Below are 18,934 nucleotides of genomic sequence, written 5' to 3'. Positions count from 1 at the left end.
CCCCCAGCAACCCTCAGTTTGTTTTGTGAGATTAAGAGTCACTTATGGTTTGTCTCCCTCCCAATCCCATCTTGTTTCATTGATTCTTCTCCTACCCATTTAAGCCCCCATGTTTATGCTGAGGTATTTGAATAAATACAATGTCTCGGATTTTCCTCCAATGTAATTCTGGGGAGATATGGTCAGACTGTGTGAGCTGAAGAGGGAGTGAAAAAATCTCACATTTTATTGATAATTATAAAAGCTAGATAATGAATTCTTTAGGGTAATTTAAATTCTTCTCTACTTTTTTTTCCTTCTCTCTTTTGTATAATTTTGCAATTTTCTACTAATAAGGTTAAAAGAAAAATGCAGGTTGTACAGCAAATTTTAGTATTTATTTATTTGAGATAGAGCAAGAATGAGAGCGAGCACAAGCGGGGTGAAGGGAAAAGGGAGAAACAGACTCCCTGCTGAGCAGGGAACCTGATCCAGATCCCAGAACTTCAGGATCATGATCTGAGCTGAAGTCAGACACTTAACTGACTGAGCACTCAGGCACCCTTGCAAATTTTAAAAAGAAAATTACAGTGCTCCATTTTTCACTTCCAGGTTTAATGTTTAAATTGTGCGTGTCCATGTTTAATGGTCAAATATGTCAAACTTAATGTTCTGATCACCATATTGTATCATTTAGTCATCAATTTTAGACATATTTTGGGTTACTCTTAACTTAAAAATCCACACATATTTGTGGATTACTCTTACTACCTATTTTGTAAGTGAAAATCAATATCTCAAGAGATTAACTATTTTGACCTCGATAATAAAATGACCTGAAATTTCAACTCTGTGAAGAGGCAGGCTGACTCTAAAACTGTACTTTCCTCTACTTTGGGTTTCTATTTGAAATTTCATTTTAGAGGCACTATGCAATTAGACTTCCAAGCATTTACTTAAGTAATTAATATGTATATACAATAAATAATACATTAAGTAAAAATGAAAGCAGGATCTGATTGAGGTTAGAGACCGTAAGTATTTTACCTAGTCATTCTGCTTTGGTCACCTTTGTGTCTGTAGAAACAACTTCACAAACCCTTGAGTTTCTTTTTTTAAAGATTTTATTTATTTATTAGACAAAGAGAGATCACAAGCAGGCAGAGAGGCAGACAGAGAGAGAGGGGGAAGCAAGCCTCCCGCTGAGCAGAGAGCCAGATGTGGGACTCGATCCCAGGACCCTGAGATCATGACCTGAGCCAAAGGCAGAGGCCCAACCCACTGAGCCACCCAGGCACCCCAACCCTTGAATTTCTTAAAATTCCTCTTTTTAAGAGGGTGCCTGGGTGGCTCAGTGGGTTAAGCTGCTGCCTTCGGCTCAGGTTATGATCTCGGGGTCCTGGGATCAAACCCCCACATCGGGCTGTTTGCTCAGCGGGGAGCCTGCTTCTCTCTCTCTGCCTGTCTCTCTGCCTACCTGTGATCTTTCTCTGTCATATAAATAAATAAAATCTTTTTTTTTAATTCCTCTTTTTAAAAATATATATGTAGATTTTTTTGTAAGAGAGAGCAAGCAGGAGTTGGGGAGAGGGAGAGAGAATCTCAGGCAGACTTCATGCCCAGCACAGAGCCTAGTGAGGCTCTTGACCTTACAATCGTGAATTAAGCCAAAATCACTTAACCAGCTGATCCAACCAGGTGCCCCTAAAAATACTTCTTAATAAAACTTTATTGTGAGGGGACACCTGGATGGCTCAGAGGGTTAGGGCTCTGCCTTCAGCTCAGGTCATGGTCCCAGGGTTCTGGGATCGAGCCCCGCATCAGGCTCTCTGCTCAGTAAGGAGCCTGCTTCTCCTTCTCTCTGCCTGCTACTCTGTCTATTTGTGATCTGTCTGTCAAATAAATAAATAAGACCTTTAAAAAAAAACTTTATTGTGAAAGAGAATGGGGTGAAGATGATGTAGAAATTTTAGCATGTTGGGAGGAGAAACATTATAGAGCACACATAGCACAAGTACCTTTGAATAAAATGAGGAACATATTAAAGAATGAAAGGGGGGGGTGCCTGGGTGGCTCAGTGGGTTAAGCCACTGCCTTCGGCTCAGGTCATGATCTCAGAGTCCTGGGATCGAGCCCCACATCTGGCTCTCTGCTCAGCAGGGAGCCTGCTTTCTCCTCTCTCTTTGCCTGCCTCTGCCTGCTTGTGATCTCTGTCACATTAAAAAATAAAATCTTTATAATTAATTAAAAAAAAAAGAATGGGGGCACACCCGGATGGCTCAGTGGGTTAAAGCTTCTGCCTTCAGCTCAGGTCATGATCCAGGGTCCTGGGATGGAGCCTCACATCCAGCTCTCTGCTCAGCAGGGGGCCTGCTTCTACCTCTCTCTCTATCTGCCTGCCTCTCTGCCAACTTGTGATCCTTGCCTGTCAAAAAAAAAGAAGACTGAAAGGGAAGGAATTGAGTTCTAAATTTAAAGGTTATAGGATAAGAAATTAAAGGTGTATTTATTTGGTGTACCTCATTTTTTTCAATCATACCATGACAGGAATAGCCAGGAGGGCTGGGGAAAGAATTTACCTGGAAACACGTTCAGAGCTGTGTGATTTATCTTCTCCATTTGAAAATGAACTCAGTTGTGGAGACAGTATTAAATTCATCTGAACAAGATGGGACCAGGGAGGGAGACAAACCATAAAAGACTTTTAATGTCAGGAAACAAACAAGGGGTTGTGGGAGGCGTGGGGAGGAATAGGGTGGTTGGGTGATGGACATTGGAAAGGGTATGTGCTGTGAATTATTTAATCCTAATGATTCACAGACTTGTACCCCTGGGGCAAATAATAAATTCCATGTTAATTTTTAAAAATTCATCTGAAAGTGGACATTGCAGTAGAATATTGTCACTCCAGAAGGTATCTAAGAGAAGTCTACAGTGTTGGCAATCTGAAATGCTTTTTCTGCAGATCACCATAAATCGTGCAGTGCATATGTAGAAGGATTACATCCTAAAGAGAGTGATGATGGATGAGGACCAGAGGGTTAAGCTTATATTATGCAAAATTTTTTGAAAATGTGCTTATGGTTTTTACTTCCAAATAAAAATGTTAACTTTTACAGATTAACCAAGTTACTCATGATCAAGCAGTGGTACTACAAAATGCCCTTCAGATCATTCCAAACCCATCATCTGAGTGCATGCTTAGAAATGTATCCATACGTCTTGCCCAGCAAATATCTGATGAGGTTAGTATCAAGCTGAAGAGTCTTGCCCAGAGTCTGGGTTGGTTTATTTTTTGTTATTTTTGATATAGTATCTACTTATTCATAAATAAATGAAGATTCTCACAATCTAGGACCAGATATTCTGAGATCATAAGCCTCGATTTTATTTCAGCTTAAGTTTCATAAAATTCTGCTATTAATGTTATCTATTAATATTCATACTTTAGAAAGTACTTTCTAAACAGGCTATTTGAGATAAATATTGCATGAACTAGGTCAAAATAAAACATATGATGAGTTTAAAGTAATGCTACAGTCAAGAAAACAGCATTTTCATCAATCCCAGAAGTTTTCTGCTCCTGGCTATAAGCAACCACTTCTCTGCGTTTGTCATTATAGAATAGTTCTCTATTTCTTAAATTTTGCAAAATGGGATCATATTGTGTACTTTTTATGTCTGAGTTATTCCAGTCAGCATGATTTTAGAATTTTTCAGTCTCTTATCTGTATGTGGTTTATTCCATTTTAAATGTTTCTACCTTTTATGGTTATCTTCCTTGTTCTATTCATAGACATTAGAATTATTTCATTTTTTTACTATCAGGAATAAAACTATTTACTTTGAAAATTCACCAAATCACTTGTGCTTTGGTCAGCTGATTTTTTCCTTACCTGTGTTAACCATAGGAATCGAATGACTGGGTGACTTGGTTTTCCTGTGTTTTAACAAATCTTAAGAAAAATATCTATAGAGCCAAATTAGATCTTAACCTGAAGCATATTTAGGCTGTAGCTGATAGTTTTACTTCATCTGCATATATCTTAAAACTTGAGGTGAAGATTTGAAAAAAAATGTGGCTACTTTAGATATTAAAGACAGTGCAGAGCGTATTTGTGGTAAGAGCCATTTATACTACTTTCACAAAGAGAAATGTTTTCTGATAACTTCACTTAATATTTTGTCAGCATTTTTAAGTATTCATTTTCTTTCAGGCTTCAAGATACATGCCCGATACTTGTGTAATTAGAGCTATACAAAAAATCATCTGGGCATCAGGATGTGGGGCATTAGATTTGGTATTTAGCCCAAATGAAGAAATCACAAAAATTTATGACATGGTAAGAATTGTGACAAAACTGTATTCCTTTTATATAAAGGTTAATTGTGCACTAAATTTTCATCATCTCTGCCATCCTTTAAAGACCTGGTCATTTGTGTCTATTAGTTTTGGGGTTATTTTGTTTAGTTGTTTTTTTTTTATTTTATTCACCTGACGAAAAACCATGCTGCATGGTCACGTGATCACGGGGAGGGACAAGAGGAGAGGGAGAAGCCACCTCCAGCCTGAGCAGGGAGCTTGATGTGGGACTCAGTCCCAGGACCCTGGGATCATGACCTAACTCAAAGGTAGATGCTTAACCACTGAATCACCCAGGCATCCCTGGATCTTTTAGTTTAAAGTAAACATATAGCTGTAAGATAATAATACATCATTTATTTTGAAAATAAAACACTTCAGTGTATTTTAAATTAATGAGTAATTTATTTTGATTCTAACTTTACAGATCCTCACTGCAAGCATTGAGCCAGACATGGAGGATGAACAGGTTTGCTGTGAAGCATTGGAAGTGATGACATTATGTTTTGCTCTAATTCCAACAGCCTTGGATGCACTTAGTAAAGAAAAAGCCTGGCAGACATTTATCATTGACTTATTATTGCACTGTCCGAGCAAGTAAGTGATTTTTTTAATCTAGAAGAAGGCTGACCTTACTCATTTCAGCAGAAAGGAGTATTTTGATCATAATTTATCTTAGAAGTCAAATAAGGAAACCTTTTAGTTTTCTGCATAGTACTTTGATATGTAGGAAACTTATATTTAACGTGTTTGACTTAACCTAAGTGGACAGTTCAGTGGCCTTAAGAACTTTTATAAAGTGTCATGCAGTCAACACTATCTCCTAAATTTTTCATTATCCAGACAAAATTTTTTAAATGAAAATACCCATTTTCCAAACCTTCCACCCATTCGTTACCTCTGATCTATGTACTATCGCTGTCTACTTGCCTATTACAAGTAACTCACATAAAAGGAATCACATAGTATTAGTCCTTTTGTGCTTGGATTGTTTCATATAGGATAATGTTTTAAAGTTCATCCATGTTGTAGCATATTGCAGAATTTCCTTCCTTTAAAGCTGAATGATCAGTAGATAATTGATGTACATACAATGTTTTTGCTTACACAGTTCATCTGTTAATGGATACTTGGCTTGATGGATACTGCTGCTATGATAATTGCTGTGAACCCAGATATCTGTTTGAGTAACCGTTCTCAATTCTTTTGAGAATATGCCTTGGAAATAGATACTACTTGGTAATTCTATGTTAACCTTTTTTGAGGTTCACAAAACTGAGTTGCACAATGACACAGTATATTATATTGCCATAAGCAATGTATAAGGGTTCTAGTTTCCTCCATATCCTCTCCCATGCTTGTTATTTTTTTAACTTTCTTTAAGGTAGTAGCCCTCCCAGTAGATACTACGTAACATTTTATGATGTTTCGGTTTTTTTTTTTTTTTTAAGATTTTATTTATTTATTTGACAGAGAGAGATCACAAGTAGACAGAGAGGCAGGCAGAGAGAGAGAGAGGAGGAAGCAGGCTCCCTGCTGAGCAGAGAGCCCGATGCGGGACTCGATCCCAGGACCCTGAGATCATGACCTGAGCCGAAGGCAGCGGCCTAACCCACTGAGCCACCCAGGCGCCCGATGTTTCGGTTTTTATTTCTGTATGTGGTGTTGAGCATTTTTTCATGAACTTATTTTTTGTTTAGTGTGGCAGATGTCTTTTAAGTCCATTTTTAGGAGCACCTCTATTGTTCAGTTGAGCATGTGCCTTCAGGTGAGGTCATGATCCCATGCATTGAGCCAGAGCCTGGCATGTGGTTCCCTGCTCAGCTGTTCTCCCTCTTCATACTCCCTCTTCTTGGAACTTCTTGGTTCTTCCTCTTCATCCTCCTCCCACACCCCATGTTCACTTGCTCTCAAATGAATAAATAAAATCTGTTAAATAATCAATTCATTTTGAAACTGGATTGTTTATATGAATTTTAGAATAGGCTTTCCCTATTTCAGCAGTAAACACCATTGGAATTTTGGGAGAGATTACATTATATCTGTTGATCATTTGGTGGTATCGACATTTTAATGTGAAGCCTTTCAGTACATCAGCACATATTCTTTTATTTAGGTCTTCCATTTCTTTCAACACAGTTGCTCCTTCTTAGTTATGTTTATTTATTCTTATTTATCCTTTTGCTACTATTATAGGTAGTATTTTTTTCTAATTTCTTAATTGTTTTTTAATTGATTCATTGCTACTATATTATGTAGAGAAACAAGTGATTTTGTGTATTGATTTAGTACTTTACAGTTTTGCCAAATTCACAGTCTTTATCAACTTTTCAGGATTTTATCAGTATATGAAATCATGTCTCTTCCAACTAGAGATAGTTTAACTTCCATCCCCCCAATTTTTGTGTTTCATTTGCCTTTTCTTTGCTTTACGTTCTTCTATGCATTGAATAGAAAAGATGATAACAGACATCCTTCTCTTGTTCCTGATAGAGAAAGCGTTTAGTCTCTCATCATTGAGTAGATAGTAAGTCAAAGCTTTACATATAGGATCTTTATCCTGTTGAGATTTTCTTTTTATTCTTTAAGTGATGACGTTCTACAACCTAGGTGAGGTTCGGTGGGCTGAGGTCCAGAGCCAATGACCAAGAAAGAATTCTTGAAACATCTTTGGTGCAAAATGGTGGTTTATTAAAGCATAGGGACAGGACCTGTGGGCAGGAAGAGCTGCTGCCCCGGGTTGTGAGGGATGGCAGGTTATATACCTTGCGGTTGGGGGAAGGTGAGGGGAAGGGATGGGAGGTTTCAACAGAATTTTCACATGTTAAGGAGGTGTCACATTCCTGCTATCAATCATCTTTGTTAGTGAGATTTAGGACATTTGTAAGCCAAGGGAGACTCCCTGTCTTGCAGGATTGTGATCCCTGTAAGTTAACTATTTGTTCATGGCAGTCAGGGCTGCCTGAAGGATGCTACACATATGACTGAGGGGAGGATTGGAGATTGGGTGCAAGGTGCCACCTTTTGCTTTGTCTTCAGCCAGCCTCTTGCTCCCTCATCATAAGTGTTTTTATCATGAAAAGGTTGGAATTTGTTTAAGTTTTTTCCTGAACCAATTGAGGTGGTCACAGAGTTTTTTTCCTGAATCATATTTATGTGATGTGTCAAAAATTGTTTGGTTTTTTAAGATTTTATTTATTTGACACAGAGAGAGGGATAGAGCTCATAAGCAGGGGGAGAGGCAGGCAGAGAGAGAGAAAGAAGCAGGCTCCCTGATAAGCAAGGAGCCAGACATATGGCTTCAGCCCCAGAATTCTGGGATCATGAGCTGAGCTGAAGGCAGCCACTCAGCCAAATGAGCCAGCCACTCAGGCACCCTTCAAAAACAATTCTATTAAAATAAAAATAAATTTATTAAAATACACTGATTTATATGTTGAAAATCTCACATTATTAGGATAAATCTTACTTGGTCATTTGGTATAATATCTGCAATATACTTAAAATTTTGGTTAATATTTTGTTGAGTAATTTTGATATGTTTATTATTGTAAAAAATATGTAACACTAAATTTCTGAACTGATAGTTATGGATTAAATATAATTATATCATTTCAAGAAGCTCTGGAATTGTTTAATCTTGCAGAAGTGAAACAATATACTCACTAATCTAAATTACCCACCCATGGCATCACGAGTTCTCCTCTTTGGTACATACCTTTTTATTCTCTGTTCCTGTGATTTTGACTACTTCAGGTACTTTATATGATTGGAATCATAAAATATTTGTCTTTATGTCACTGGGATAGTTGCTTAGCATGAGGTTGTGAAGGTTTTTACATATTGTAGCATGTGACAGGGTTTCCCCCTTTTTAAGACTGCATAAAATTCCTCTCTATGTATTATCACATATTCTTTATTTATGTGGTGATAGACATTTGTGTTGCTTCTGTCTCTTAGCTATTTGAACAATTTGGTGATTAATGTGGGTGTTCAGACATCTCTTCAAGAAACTATTTTGAATTCTTTTGCATATATACCCAGAAGTGGGATTGCTGGGATCATAGTGATGAGGGAGCAGGAGGCTGGCTGAGGACAGAGCAGAAGCTGGCACCTCGCATCCCCCTCTCCACCCGCTCCCCTCCATAGTATGTGTGGCATTCCTCAGGCACCCCTGTCTGCCGTAAAACGATAAATAGTTAACTTGCAGAGATCACAATCCTGCAAGACAGGAATCTACCTTGCTCTACACAGATCTAAACAGGGAGATTACCTTATCAATAGCACAAATTTCCAGAGGCAAATAACTCTCAGTTCCTGATGCCCTAATGTCTCCTTCCCCATCATAAACTGGAGGAGCCTGAGGTAGAAGGGAGGGTAAATAATAGCAGGATCATAATACCCCACCAAGAATCTCCCAAATATCTTGATGTTAATGGCTGACCTAAAGACAACATTGATCAAGCCACAAGGGCACCTTGTAGGCCCTCTTTAACAAATGAAAACTCCGTGGAAACCTCCCTTCCCCTCACCTATCCCCAACCGCAAGGTATATAACCCGCCATCCCTCACAACCCAGGGCAGCAGCTCTTCCTGCCCACAGGTCCTGTCCCTATGCTTTAATAAACCACCATTTTGCACCAAAGATGTCTCAAGAATTCTTTCTTGGTCATCGGCTCCGGACTTCAGCCCACCGAATCTCACCTAGGTTCTAGAACTTCATCAGTAGTTAATTCTGTTCTTAATATTTTGAGGAATCTCAGTACTCTTTTCCATAGTCACTGTACCATTTTACATTTCCCCCAACAATGCACAAGGGTTCCAGTTTTTCCACATGTTTGATGACACCTATTGTTTTGATAGGTGGGTGCATCCTACTGGGTGCAAAGTAGCATCTCATTGTGTTTTGATTTACATTTCACTTACGAGCTTTTCATATGCTTGTTGGCCCTTCTGAGAATATTTGTATTTCTATTCTTAAGGGGTTATTGGTCTTTTTTATATAGTATCAGTATCTGACTTTGTTGTCATCATGATTCTGGCATTATGGAATAAATTTCTGTAGATTCTCCCTTCAAATTGCTTACAAAAAATTACTGATTTGTTCTCATTCTTCTGTAGTAGTATTCACCACTAACCCTTTTCAACTCCTAGGCTTTTTTTTTGAGGGGAGGGATGTTTCTTGATAACTGTTGTAGTTACTTCATTGTTAGAAATCTGTTCATTGATTTATCATCTAATTTTTACAATCTCTTCTGCTTACCTTTAATTTAATTTGCTATTCTTATTTACTTTGCTATTAAGTACTTTTCTGTCTGAAATTATAGTCATTTGAATTATCCCTTCCCTAGATTTCTTTTAGTATTTGTATATAATGTCTTCTCCAACATTTTAATTTTAATCTGTCTTCAATATGGGTTGAAAATAAAAATATATTTATAAAAAATTAATATAAAAATTTATAAAAAATAAAAATATATTTTTAAAGTATATACTAGGCTGTAACATGTTTATATGCTTTGACTGTGTATTTTTTAGTGTATTTAGACCTTTGAGTTTGAATATTATTAATATCTTTGTATTATTGGCTCCCACATTTCTGCTTGGATTTTGTTCATTTTCTCATGTTCTTGATTCTTTCTCCTTCACTTTTTTCTGCCTTTTCTTTCTATATTTTTCTTTTAAGTAAATAAAACTGTGTAACTTCTTACTAGATTTCCTATACAGAGCTTATCTACACCAGTGGTTTTTCCCAGAATTTGTAAATTGCTCATAAGTATTAAAATTATCACTTGAAAAGGACTAGCAGAAAGTTTCCTTGATGCGCATTATAATTTTGAAGAAAATTTATTTCTGAAAAAGCAGATATAGAATCTTTAAATATTGTACTTGATCTGTAATTTTTTTAAAATTTCCTCAGCTTTATTGAGGTGTACTTGATAAATCAAAGATGTATATACATAAGATGTACCAATGTGATTTTCTCCAGTATGTACATTGTGACATGATTACTGCAGTCAAGGTAATCAGTGTATCCTTTGCTTTACATAGTTGATTTTTTGCATAGTGAGGACATTTACAATCATCTGTCAGCAGATTTTAAGAACACAGCAGGTTATTAAGGATAGTTACCAAATTGTATGTTATTTTTCAAAAAAATTTGTTAAAAGAAAATTTTGTGCCTTTACCATCATTCTCCCAGCCACCATTGTACTCTCTGGTTTTAAGTGTGAGTGTTTTATATTCCACATTTAAGTGAGATTAAGCAGTTGTTGTCTTTTTGGGTCTAGCTTATTAATACACTTGGCCTCTTGTGCTCCAGGTTCATCCATGGTATCACAAATGGCAAGACAACTTCTTTTTAAGAGGCGAGCTATACTCCATTGTATATGTCTATCATATTTTTCTTATATAGGCATCCATCATCAACATATCCTTAGATTGTTTCCATGTCTTGACTATTGTGAAAATGCTTCAGTGATCATGAGAATGTAAATATTTCTTCAAGATACTGATTTTATTCAATTGGATATATATCCAGAATTGGGATGCTGGATGATATGTTTTATTTTTAGTGTTTAAAGGAATTTTCATAATGTTTTCCATAACAAATATACAAATTTACATTCCTACAAACATTGTACAAGGGTTCTCTTTTATCCACATTGTTGTAAACACTTGGTATGGTGACTTTTTTGAAAATAGCCATCGTAACAGGTCTGAGATTATAACCTGTTTTGGTTGGATTTTTACTTCCTAATGATGAATCACATTGTTCTCACATACCAATTCACTATTTATATATTTATTTGAAAAATATGTCTGATTGGGTACTTTCCCCTTTTTAGGTACTTAATTATTTTGCTATTGAGCTGCATCAGTTTATATTTTGAATATAAACCTTTCACCAGAAACATATTTTGGAAATATATTCTCTCATTCTGTGGGTTGTCTTTTCATTCTGTTGGGTTTTTTTTTTGCTGTGTACAAGTTCTTTAGTTTGATGCAGTCCTCTTTTTTTTTTCTTTTGTTAATGGTTCTTTTGATGTCATACACAAAAATCAGTTCAGAAGACCCATATCAAAAGCTTTTTCTCAAGGTGTCTGGTGGGTCAGTGGGTTAAGTAATCCACTTACTTAAGTGGGATCCATCCTGCGTCTGGCTCCCTGCTTGGCGAGGAGGTTGCTTCTCCCTCCTTCTCTGCCTGCCATTCCCTCTGCTTCTGTGCTCACTCTTGCTCCCTCTCTTTCTTTCTCTCTCTGTCAAATAACTAAAATCTTTTTATGAATTTTTTTATTTCTTTTTTTTCCCCAAGAATTTTTGTTTGTTTATTTGGCAGGGAGAGACACATAGCAAAGAGGGAACACAACCTGGAAGAGGGAGAAGCAGGCTTCCTGCCGAGCAAGGAGCCTGACCTAGGGCTCTATCCCAGGACTCTAGGATCATGACGTGAGCAAAAAGCTTAACCACTGAGCCACCAAGGCACCTAAGGTCTATTATTTGAGAGACACAGCGCAAGCAGGCCGAGTGGTAGAAGGATTGGGAGAAGCAGGCTCCTTGCTGAGCACAGAGCTTGATCCCATGACCCTGAGATCATGACCTGAGCTGAAGGCAGACACGTAATCAGCAGAGCCTGCTGGGTACCTGTCTCTGTTTTCTTATTAAGTTTAAGATTTTAATTCATTTTAGACTGATTTTTATGTGTGGTGTGAAATAAGGGTCCTTTTCATTATTATGCATGTGTATTTTCAATTTCCCCAACACCATTTTTTGAAGAAACCTTACTTACTTTCCTTTGGCACCCTTCTAAAAGACGAGTTGCCATTAAATGAAGGGCTTTATCAGTTCTGTCCATATCATATATATGTAGACTCTATGTAAGTAATATGGTGTTGATTACTGTAGCTTTTTAGTACAGTTTGAAATCAAGAAGCATGATGTCTTTGTTCTTAAATCAGGATTGCTTTGGTTATTAGAGGTATTTTGTGGCACCATATGAATATATGATTGTTTTTCTGTTTCTGCGAGCATGCCATTAGTATTTTAATAAGGACTGTGTGTTGAAGTGGATTTGGGTTCCAGTGGACATTTTAGCCATATTAGTACTCCTAATCCATCAATATGAGATGCCTTTCTTTAACTTCATCAGTGTTACAATTTTCAGTGTTCAAGTCCAACATCTCTAAGTTTATTCTAAGCTTATTCTTAATTCTTCTGTTAATATTGTTAACAGAATTGTTTTCTTAATCCCAGTGTGGGGCTTTTTGATGGTTCTTTGTGTACAGAAATGAAGTTTTTTTTTTTTTTTTTTTTAAGATTTTATTTATTTATTTGACAGAGATCACAAGCAGGCAGAGAGGCAGGCAGAGAGAGAGGAGGAAGCAGGCTCCCTGCTCAGCAGAGAGCCCGATGTGGGGCTCGATCCCAGGACCGTGAGATCATGACCTGAGCCGAAGGCAGCAGCTTAACCCACTGAGCCACCCAGGCGCCCCAGAAATGAAGTTTTTGTACTTGGATTTTGTATTCTGTAACTTTATTTTTGTTGCATCTTTAGGATTTTCTACATATGTCATTGGTGGTCAGTTTTAGTTCTCTGAATCAGTCTTATGTCTTGCCTAAGTGCTCTAGAAATAATTCCTACTTCTGTGTTAATAGAAGTGGTGAGAATGGGTATTCTTACCTTATACTGGATATTAGAGGGAAAGCTTTCAGATTTCATCATTGATTATAACGTTAACTATGGGCTTTTCACATTGCATTGTATTGAGGTAAGTTCCTTCTGTTTATTTTGAAGGTTTAATCATAAATAAATCTCTAACATTACCAAATCATTTTTTTGAGGCGTTGAGATGATCGTTGTACTACTATTCCTTTTTGTAAATGTGATGAATGACATTGACTAATTAGTGTATGTTAAGTTATCCTTATGTTCCAGGATTAACTCCCACAAAGTCATGATGTCTAATCTTTTTATTTTTTTATTTTTTTTAATGATTTTAGTTATTTATTTGAGAGAGAGAGAGAAAGCATGAGAGGAGAAAGGTCAGCGGGAGAAGCAGACACCCTGCCAAGCAGGGAGCCCGATGTGGGTCTCAATCCCAGGACCCTGGGACCATGACCTGAGCCAAAGGCAGTTGCCCAACCACCTGAGGTGCCCCTGTCTAACCCTTTTTATGTCCTCTTGAATTTAATTTGTTATTACTGTATTGGGGATTTTGCATCTGTCTTCATCAGGGATATTGGCCTATCATTTTCTTTTCCTAAAATCTTTTTAGTTAGCTTCCTAACTATGCTGCCTTCAAAAAAGCAGTTTGGGAGTGTATCCACATACTGTATTATTCAGAACACTTGAAAAAGGATAGGTGTTGGGACACCTGGGTGACTCAGGTCAAAGAAGTGTCTGCTTTTGACTCAGGTGATAATCCCAGGATCCTGGGATCAAATCCTGTATTGGGCTTCGTGCTTAGTAGCCAGTTGGCTTCTCCCTCTTCCTGTGCCATGTCCCTGCTTACACTGTCTCACTCACACTCTCTCTCAAATAAATAAATTTTTTTCTTTTTTGTTTTTAAATATTTTATTTTATATGTTTGACAGACGGAGATCACAAGTAGGCAGAAAAGCAGGCAGAGAGGAGGAAGCAAGCCCCTCACTGAGTAGAGAGCCTAATGCAGGCCTCAATCCCAGGACCCTGAGATCATGACCGGAGCCAGAGGCAGATGCTTTAACCCACTGAACCACCCCAGGCGCACCTTTTTTTTTCTTTTTTAAGGGACGGGTATTAGGACCTAGGTGTCTCAGTTGGTTAGGTATACAAGTCTTGATTTCAGTTCAGTTCCATAATATCAGGGTCATCAGATCCAGCCCTTTACTAGGCTCCATGCTGGTCATGCAGCGTGCTTATTAACATTCTCTCTCCCCTCTTCTCTAAATAAATGAATAAAAAGGATGAGGCGCCTAAGTGGCTCAACCAATCAGCATCCAACTCTTGATTTCAGTTCCAGTCATGATCTCAGGATCATGAAGATTGAGCCCCCATCACATCAGGGTCTGGGCTCAGAGCAGTCTGCTTGAAATTCTTTGTCCCTATGCCCCTCCCCCAAGCACTCTCTCTAAATAAATAAATATATATATAAATAAAGTCTTTTAAAATTTTTAAAAGATAGGTATTAACTTCCTGTAAGTGGTAAAAATTACCCATGAAACTATCTGTTGCGGCTTTGTATTCGTTCAGAGTTTTCACTTACTAATTCATGATTCTTACTTGTTGCTGGTCTGTTTTTCTTTCTTGATTCAGGTTTGTTAGATTGTTTCTAGGAAATTACCAAAATTTTTTTAGACACTTGCTGGTCTAATATTATAACCCTATATTTTTTCATAACAATTATTTCTGATCCTTTTTATTTCTGAGGCATCCATTATAATGTTTCCTCTTTAATTTCTGATTTTATTTGAGTCTTCTGTTTTTCTTAGTCTAGGAAAGGGTTTCTAAATTTTAAATTTCCCTTTTATATTGCTTTTCCTACATCCCTCAGGTTAGGTATGTTATGCTTTCATTTTCTCAAAATATTCTTTAAGTTCCCTCTTTTTTACTCTCTTTAACTTAATAGTTGCTCAGAAGTATATTATTTTGTTTCTGTGTATTTGTGAATTTTCCTGTTTTCTACTTTCATTGCATTGTAGTTGAAAGAACTACTTAGAATGACTTTTAGCTTCTTGAATTTAAGACTTCTTTTGTGACCTTACATGTAGTTCATTCAGGATTATGTCCCTTAAGATGCACTTAAGGAGAAGGTATATTCTACTGCTAGATAAAAAGTTCTGAATTCTGCTAGGTAAAAAATTCCAAAAATATGTCTGTTAGATCCACTTAGTCTGTAGTGTTGTTCAGTTCTGCTTTTTTCTTATTAATTTGCTGACCGAATAATCCATTCGTAAAAGTGGAGTGTTATGAGTCTGTTTCTCTTAGTATATTGCACTGTATTTGTACTTTCAAATCTTTGAGTATTTATTTTATGCATTTAGGAGCTTTGATGTTGGGTGAATATAACTGTTACATCTTTGTAAGAGTTGTTGAATTGACCTTTTATCAGTATCCAGTATCCTTTTTGGTTTCTTATAACAGTTTTTGACTTACTGCTGTTTTGTCTGTTCATTTCTGCTCTCTTTTAGTTACCATTTGCACAGAACATCTTTATTCTTTTCTTCACTGTCAGCCAAAGTCACTCTCTTATAGATACCATATGGTGGGATCTTGTTTTTTATATCTTTTTTATTTTTTATATTTTATTTTTTTCTATTTTATTATGCTTTATATTTTTATTGCAGCCATAATTCCCTTATAATAAGTAGTTGATAGAAAATGGAATGTGACATTACTTAAAATTACATCAAATTCACAGAAGCTGAACATCACAGGCATGTGAGTGTACTCTTGCCACAAAATGTCTTGACTTCCCAAGTACTTTTAAGTTTTAGCTATGAAGGTCAGTTACCAGAGCCAGATTTGTTCTTAACTAGTAGAATTTCAATGTCCATGCATTCAGAGAGTCTCTAATATCTTTCTGGGCCTTTTCATTTGCAGATAGGAATTGAAATTGTAACTGGGTTCCTTAGTGGTGCCCATCTCCATTTGCTATCCAGTTTCTTTGAGACAAAGTTGTGACTCTCAGCAGGTCTATGTAGATGAAGAAGTTCCATGTGGATGAGAGCACATCCTCGTGCTTTTTCTTTTCATCTCCTCAGGATCCAGCTTGGTCTGAGGCCATGGGTCCAGAACATCTCACCTTTGCTTCTCCAGTTTCCAACTCCATGTTCAGTTCTTTCCTGGTGGCTACCTGGTGCCCACTCTTCATTTTATTTTTAATCTGTTTGTTTGCTCAGTGTTTTCTTATTAGCAAATTTAGGCCATTTTGGATTCAAAGTAATTATTAAAAGATACAGAATTACTTTTGCCTTTTTGTAAATTGTTCTGTACTTTTTTTCTTCCTCTTTGCTATTCTGCTTTGTGATCTCATTTTTTTGTAGTGAAATTTTTCATTTGTCTTTATTTATTATATATCCACTAGAAGTTTTTTCTTTGTCATTACCATAAGATAAGTATCTTACATCAGGGGTGCATGGGTGGCTCAGTGGGTTAAGACTCTGTCTTCAGCTCTGGTCATGATCTCAGGGTCCTGGGATCAAGCCCCGCATCGGGCCCCACATCGGGCGCTCTGCTCAGCCGGAAGCCTGCTTCCCCCTCCCTCTCTCTGCCTATCTATGATCTCTGTCAAATAAATAAATAAAATCTTTAAAAAAATATATATATATATAGCATCAGTATCTTTTAAACATATCCTAATCACATTTTTCTTGATATCCCTATATTTTTGCCAACACTGTTTTGATTTTTTTTTTTTAATAGTATCCGTTGTTATTGGTGTGAGGTAGTATCTCCTTCAAGATTTGATTTGTGGGCGCCTGGGTGGCCCAGTGGGTTAAGCCGCTGCCTTCAGCTCAGGTCGTGCTCTCAAGGTCTTGGGATCGAGTCCCGAATCGGGCTCTCTGCTCAGCAGGGAGCCTGCTTCCTCCTCTCTCTCTGCCTGCCTCTCTGCCTGCTTGTGAACTCTCTCCGTCAAATAAATAAATAAAATCTTAAAAAAACAAAAAAAGTATTTGATTTGTATATCCCTAACGATGAGCAATTTCTAATGTGCTGATTAGCACATTCTGAGAGAAATGTGTGTTCAGGTCTTTTGGCCACTTTTACCCTCCCACATTTTTTTATCACAACCTCTATCTATGTTGTGTATCCAATAACAAATTACTATAGCTATAGTGATTTTAAAACTTCTGCCTGAGTGCCTCAGTTGGTTAAGCATCTGCCTCAAGCTCCAGTCATGGTCCCCAGACCTGGGATCAAGTCCTGCATTGATCTCCTTGCTTGGTGGAGAGCTGGCTTTTCCCACTCCCTCGGCTGCTCCCCTGTTTGTGCTCTTTTTCTGTCAAATAAATAAATTAAAATCTTTAAAAAAAAAAAAACTTTTGCCTTTAACTTTAATATTAGAGATAATAGTGACTTCATGTACCATTATAACAGTATTAGAAGAGGAGAACGTTGGTGGTTCAGCCAGTGAAGTGTCTGCGTTTCGCTCAGGTCATAATCCCAGGGTCTTGGGATCAAGCTGGGTGTCGGGTTCCCTACTTAGCAGGGAGTCTGCTTCTCCCTCTGCCCGTAACTCCCCCTCCATGTCTCTCATGTCTGCTCTCTATTAAATAAATAAAATATTTTTAAAATGCACACACAGTATTAGAAGAATATAGTGAATTTGTGTTTATCTTTACAAGTCGGTTTTATGTTTTTTTATATTTTTATGTTACTAATAAACCTTCTTTCAATGTGAAGAACTACCTTTAACATTTCTCACAATGTACGTCGTATGGTGATGAATTCTCTCACTGTTGTTTGGAATGTCTTTATATTCACTTCTGAAGTGCAGCTTTACCAAGCATCTAACATGCTAGGTTAACAATTTTTCCCTTTCAACACTTTGAATATTACTCTCATTTTCTGCTGGCTTGCCAGGTTCTGCTGATAAATCATCTTAGAGTTTTATGGAGGATTCCTTTTATGTGAAGAGTCATTTTTCTAGCTGCTATCAGAATTCCCTCTTTGGCTTTTTGATGAATGGATTATAATATATGTGTCTTAATGAACTCTTTTATTGATCCTGTTTGGGATCTGTTTCACAAATCTGGTTTATCTCTCCAAATCTTTGGAAGTTTTTAGCCATTCTGTCTCAAAATAAGCTCCTTCTCCTTCTGTGACTTTATTATTTCTTGTTTATTTATTTGTTTGCTTGTTTCTTGTTTATTTCTTTATTTCTTGTTTATTTTCTTGTTTATTAATATTTCTTGACATTGCCCCATAAATCTTACAGACTTATCACTCTTTTTATTTCTTTTTTAAGTGGATGATTTCAAATGATCTCTCTTACCTGATGATTTCAAATGACCTCTCTTACCCATCTTACACTCCGTGTATCCTTGTTTCCATTTCATTTGTTTTGTTCAGCTTTCTGTTGTTTTTTTCTTTTTTTTCTTCCATTTCATTCTTTGTATTCTTTAGCTGCAGAATTTCTTTTTGGTTCTTTTCAAAGATTTCTGCCTTTCAGTCTTTGTATTATGTTCATGTAATATATTTTTCAGTTCAAACAGTTACTTTGAATTCTTTGCCAAGCAGTTTGTAGTTTTTCATCTCTCTGGACTCAGTTAAAGATTATATTATTAATTGATGGTGTCACGCTTCCTTGTTTTTCCATGTTTTAATCACTTTGTGTTTTGTGTGCATTTGAGGGAGCAGTCACCTTTTCCAGACTCTACAGGCCGGAAAGACATTAAAATTCTTTAATTACTTTTTAAATGTGGTTGCCCTTGAATCTGCAAGAACACCGTACAAGTTCAAGAGTGTGGCAAATTCCTTCAAACATAGAATTTCCAAGTTCTCCTCCTTTTCTTTGTAACACTGTTGTCATTCATTTCACTTATTCATACTTAGCAAGTTACTGTTCCATTTATTTTTTTTTTTTTTAAGATTTTATTTATTTATTCGAC

At 36.8% G+C, this 18,934-nt stretch overlaps 1 protein-coding gene across 4 annotated transcripts in view; it reads left to right on the top strand.

The window, feature by feature from the left end:
* The window catches only part of LOC132008035 (probable ubiquitin carboxyl-terminal hydrolase FAF-X), a 161,853-nt gene that overhangs the window by 97,500 nt on the left and 45,419 nt on the right, over positions 1-18,934 (top strand). For all 4 annotated transcript variants that reach the window (XM_059386433.1, XM_059386429.1, XM_059386430.1 and 1 more), the window contains 3 exons: positions 3,099-3,224; positions 4,197-4,322; positions 4,770-4,939. In XM_059386433.1, coding sequence (XP_059242416.1) covers positions 3,099-3,224; positions 4,197-4,322; positions 4,770-4,939 — 422 coding nt within the window. The remainder of the gene's footprint in view (positions 1-3,098; positions 3,225-4,196; positions 4,323-4,769; positions 4,940-18,934) is intronic.

The sequence above is a fragment of the Mustela nigripes genome, unplaced genomic scaffold (genome assembly GCF_022355385.1).
Source record: "Mustela nigripes isolate SB6536 unplaced genomic scaffold, MUSNIG.SB6536 HiC_scaffold_20, whole genome shotgun sequence".
Taxonomy (NCBI): domain Eukaryota; kingdom Metazoa; phylum Chordata; class Mammalia; order Carnivora; family Mustelidae; genus Mustela; species Mustela nigripes.
The sequence above is the reverse complement of the archived record's forward strand: the minus strand, read 5'-3'. Positions and strand labels throughout refer to the sequence as shown.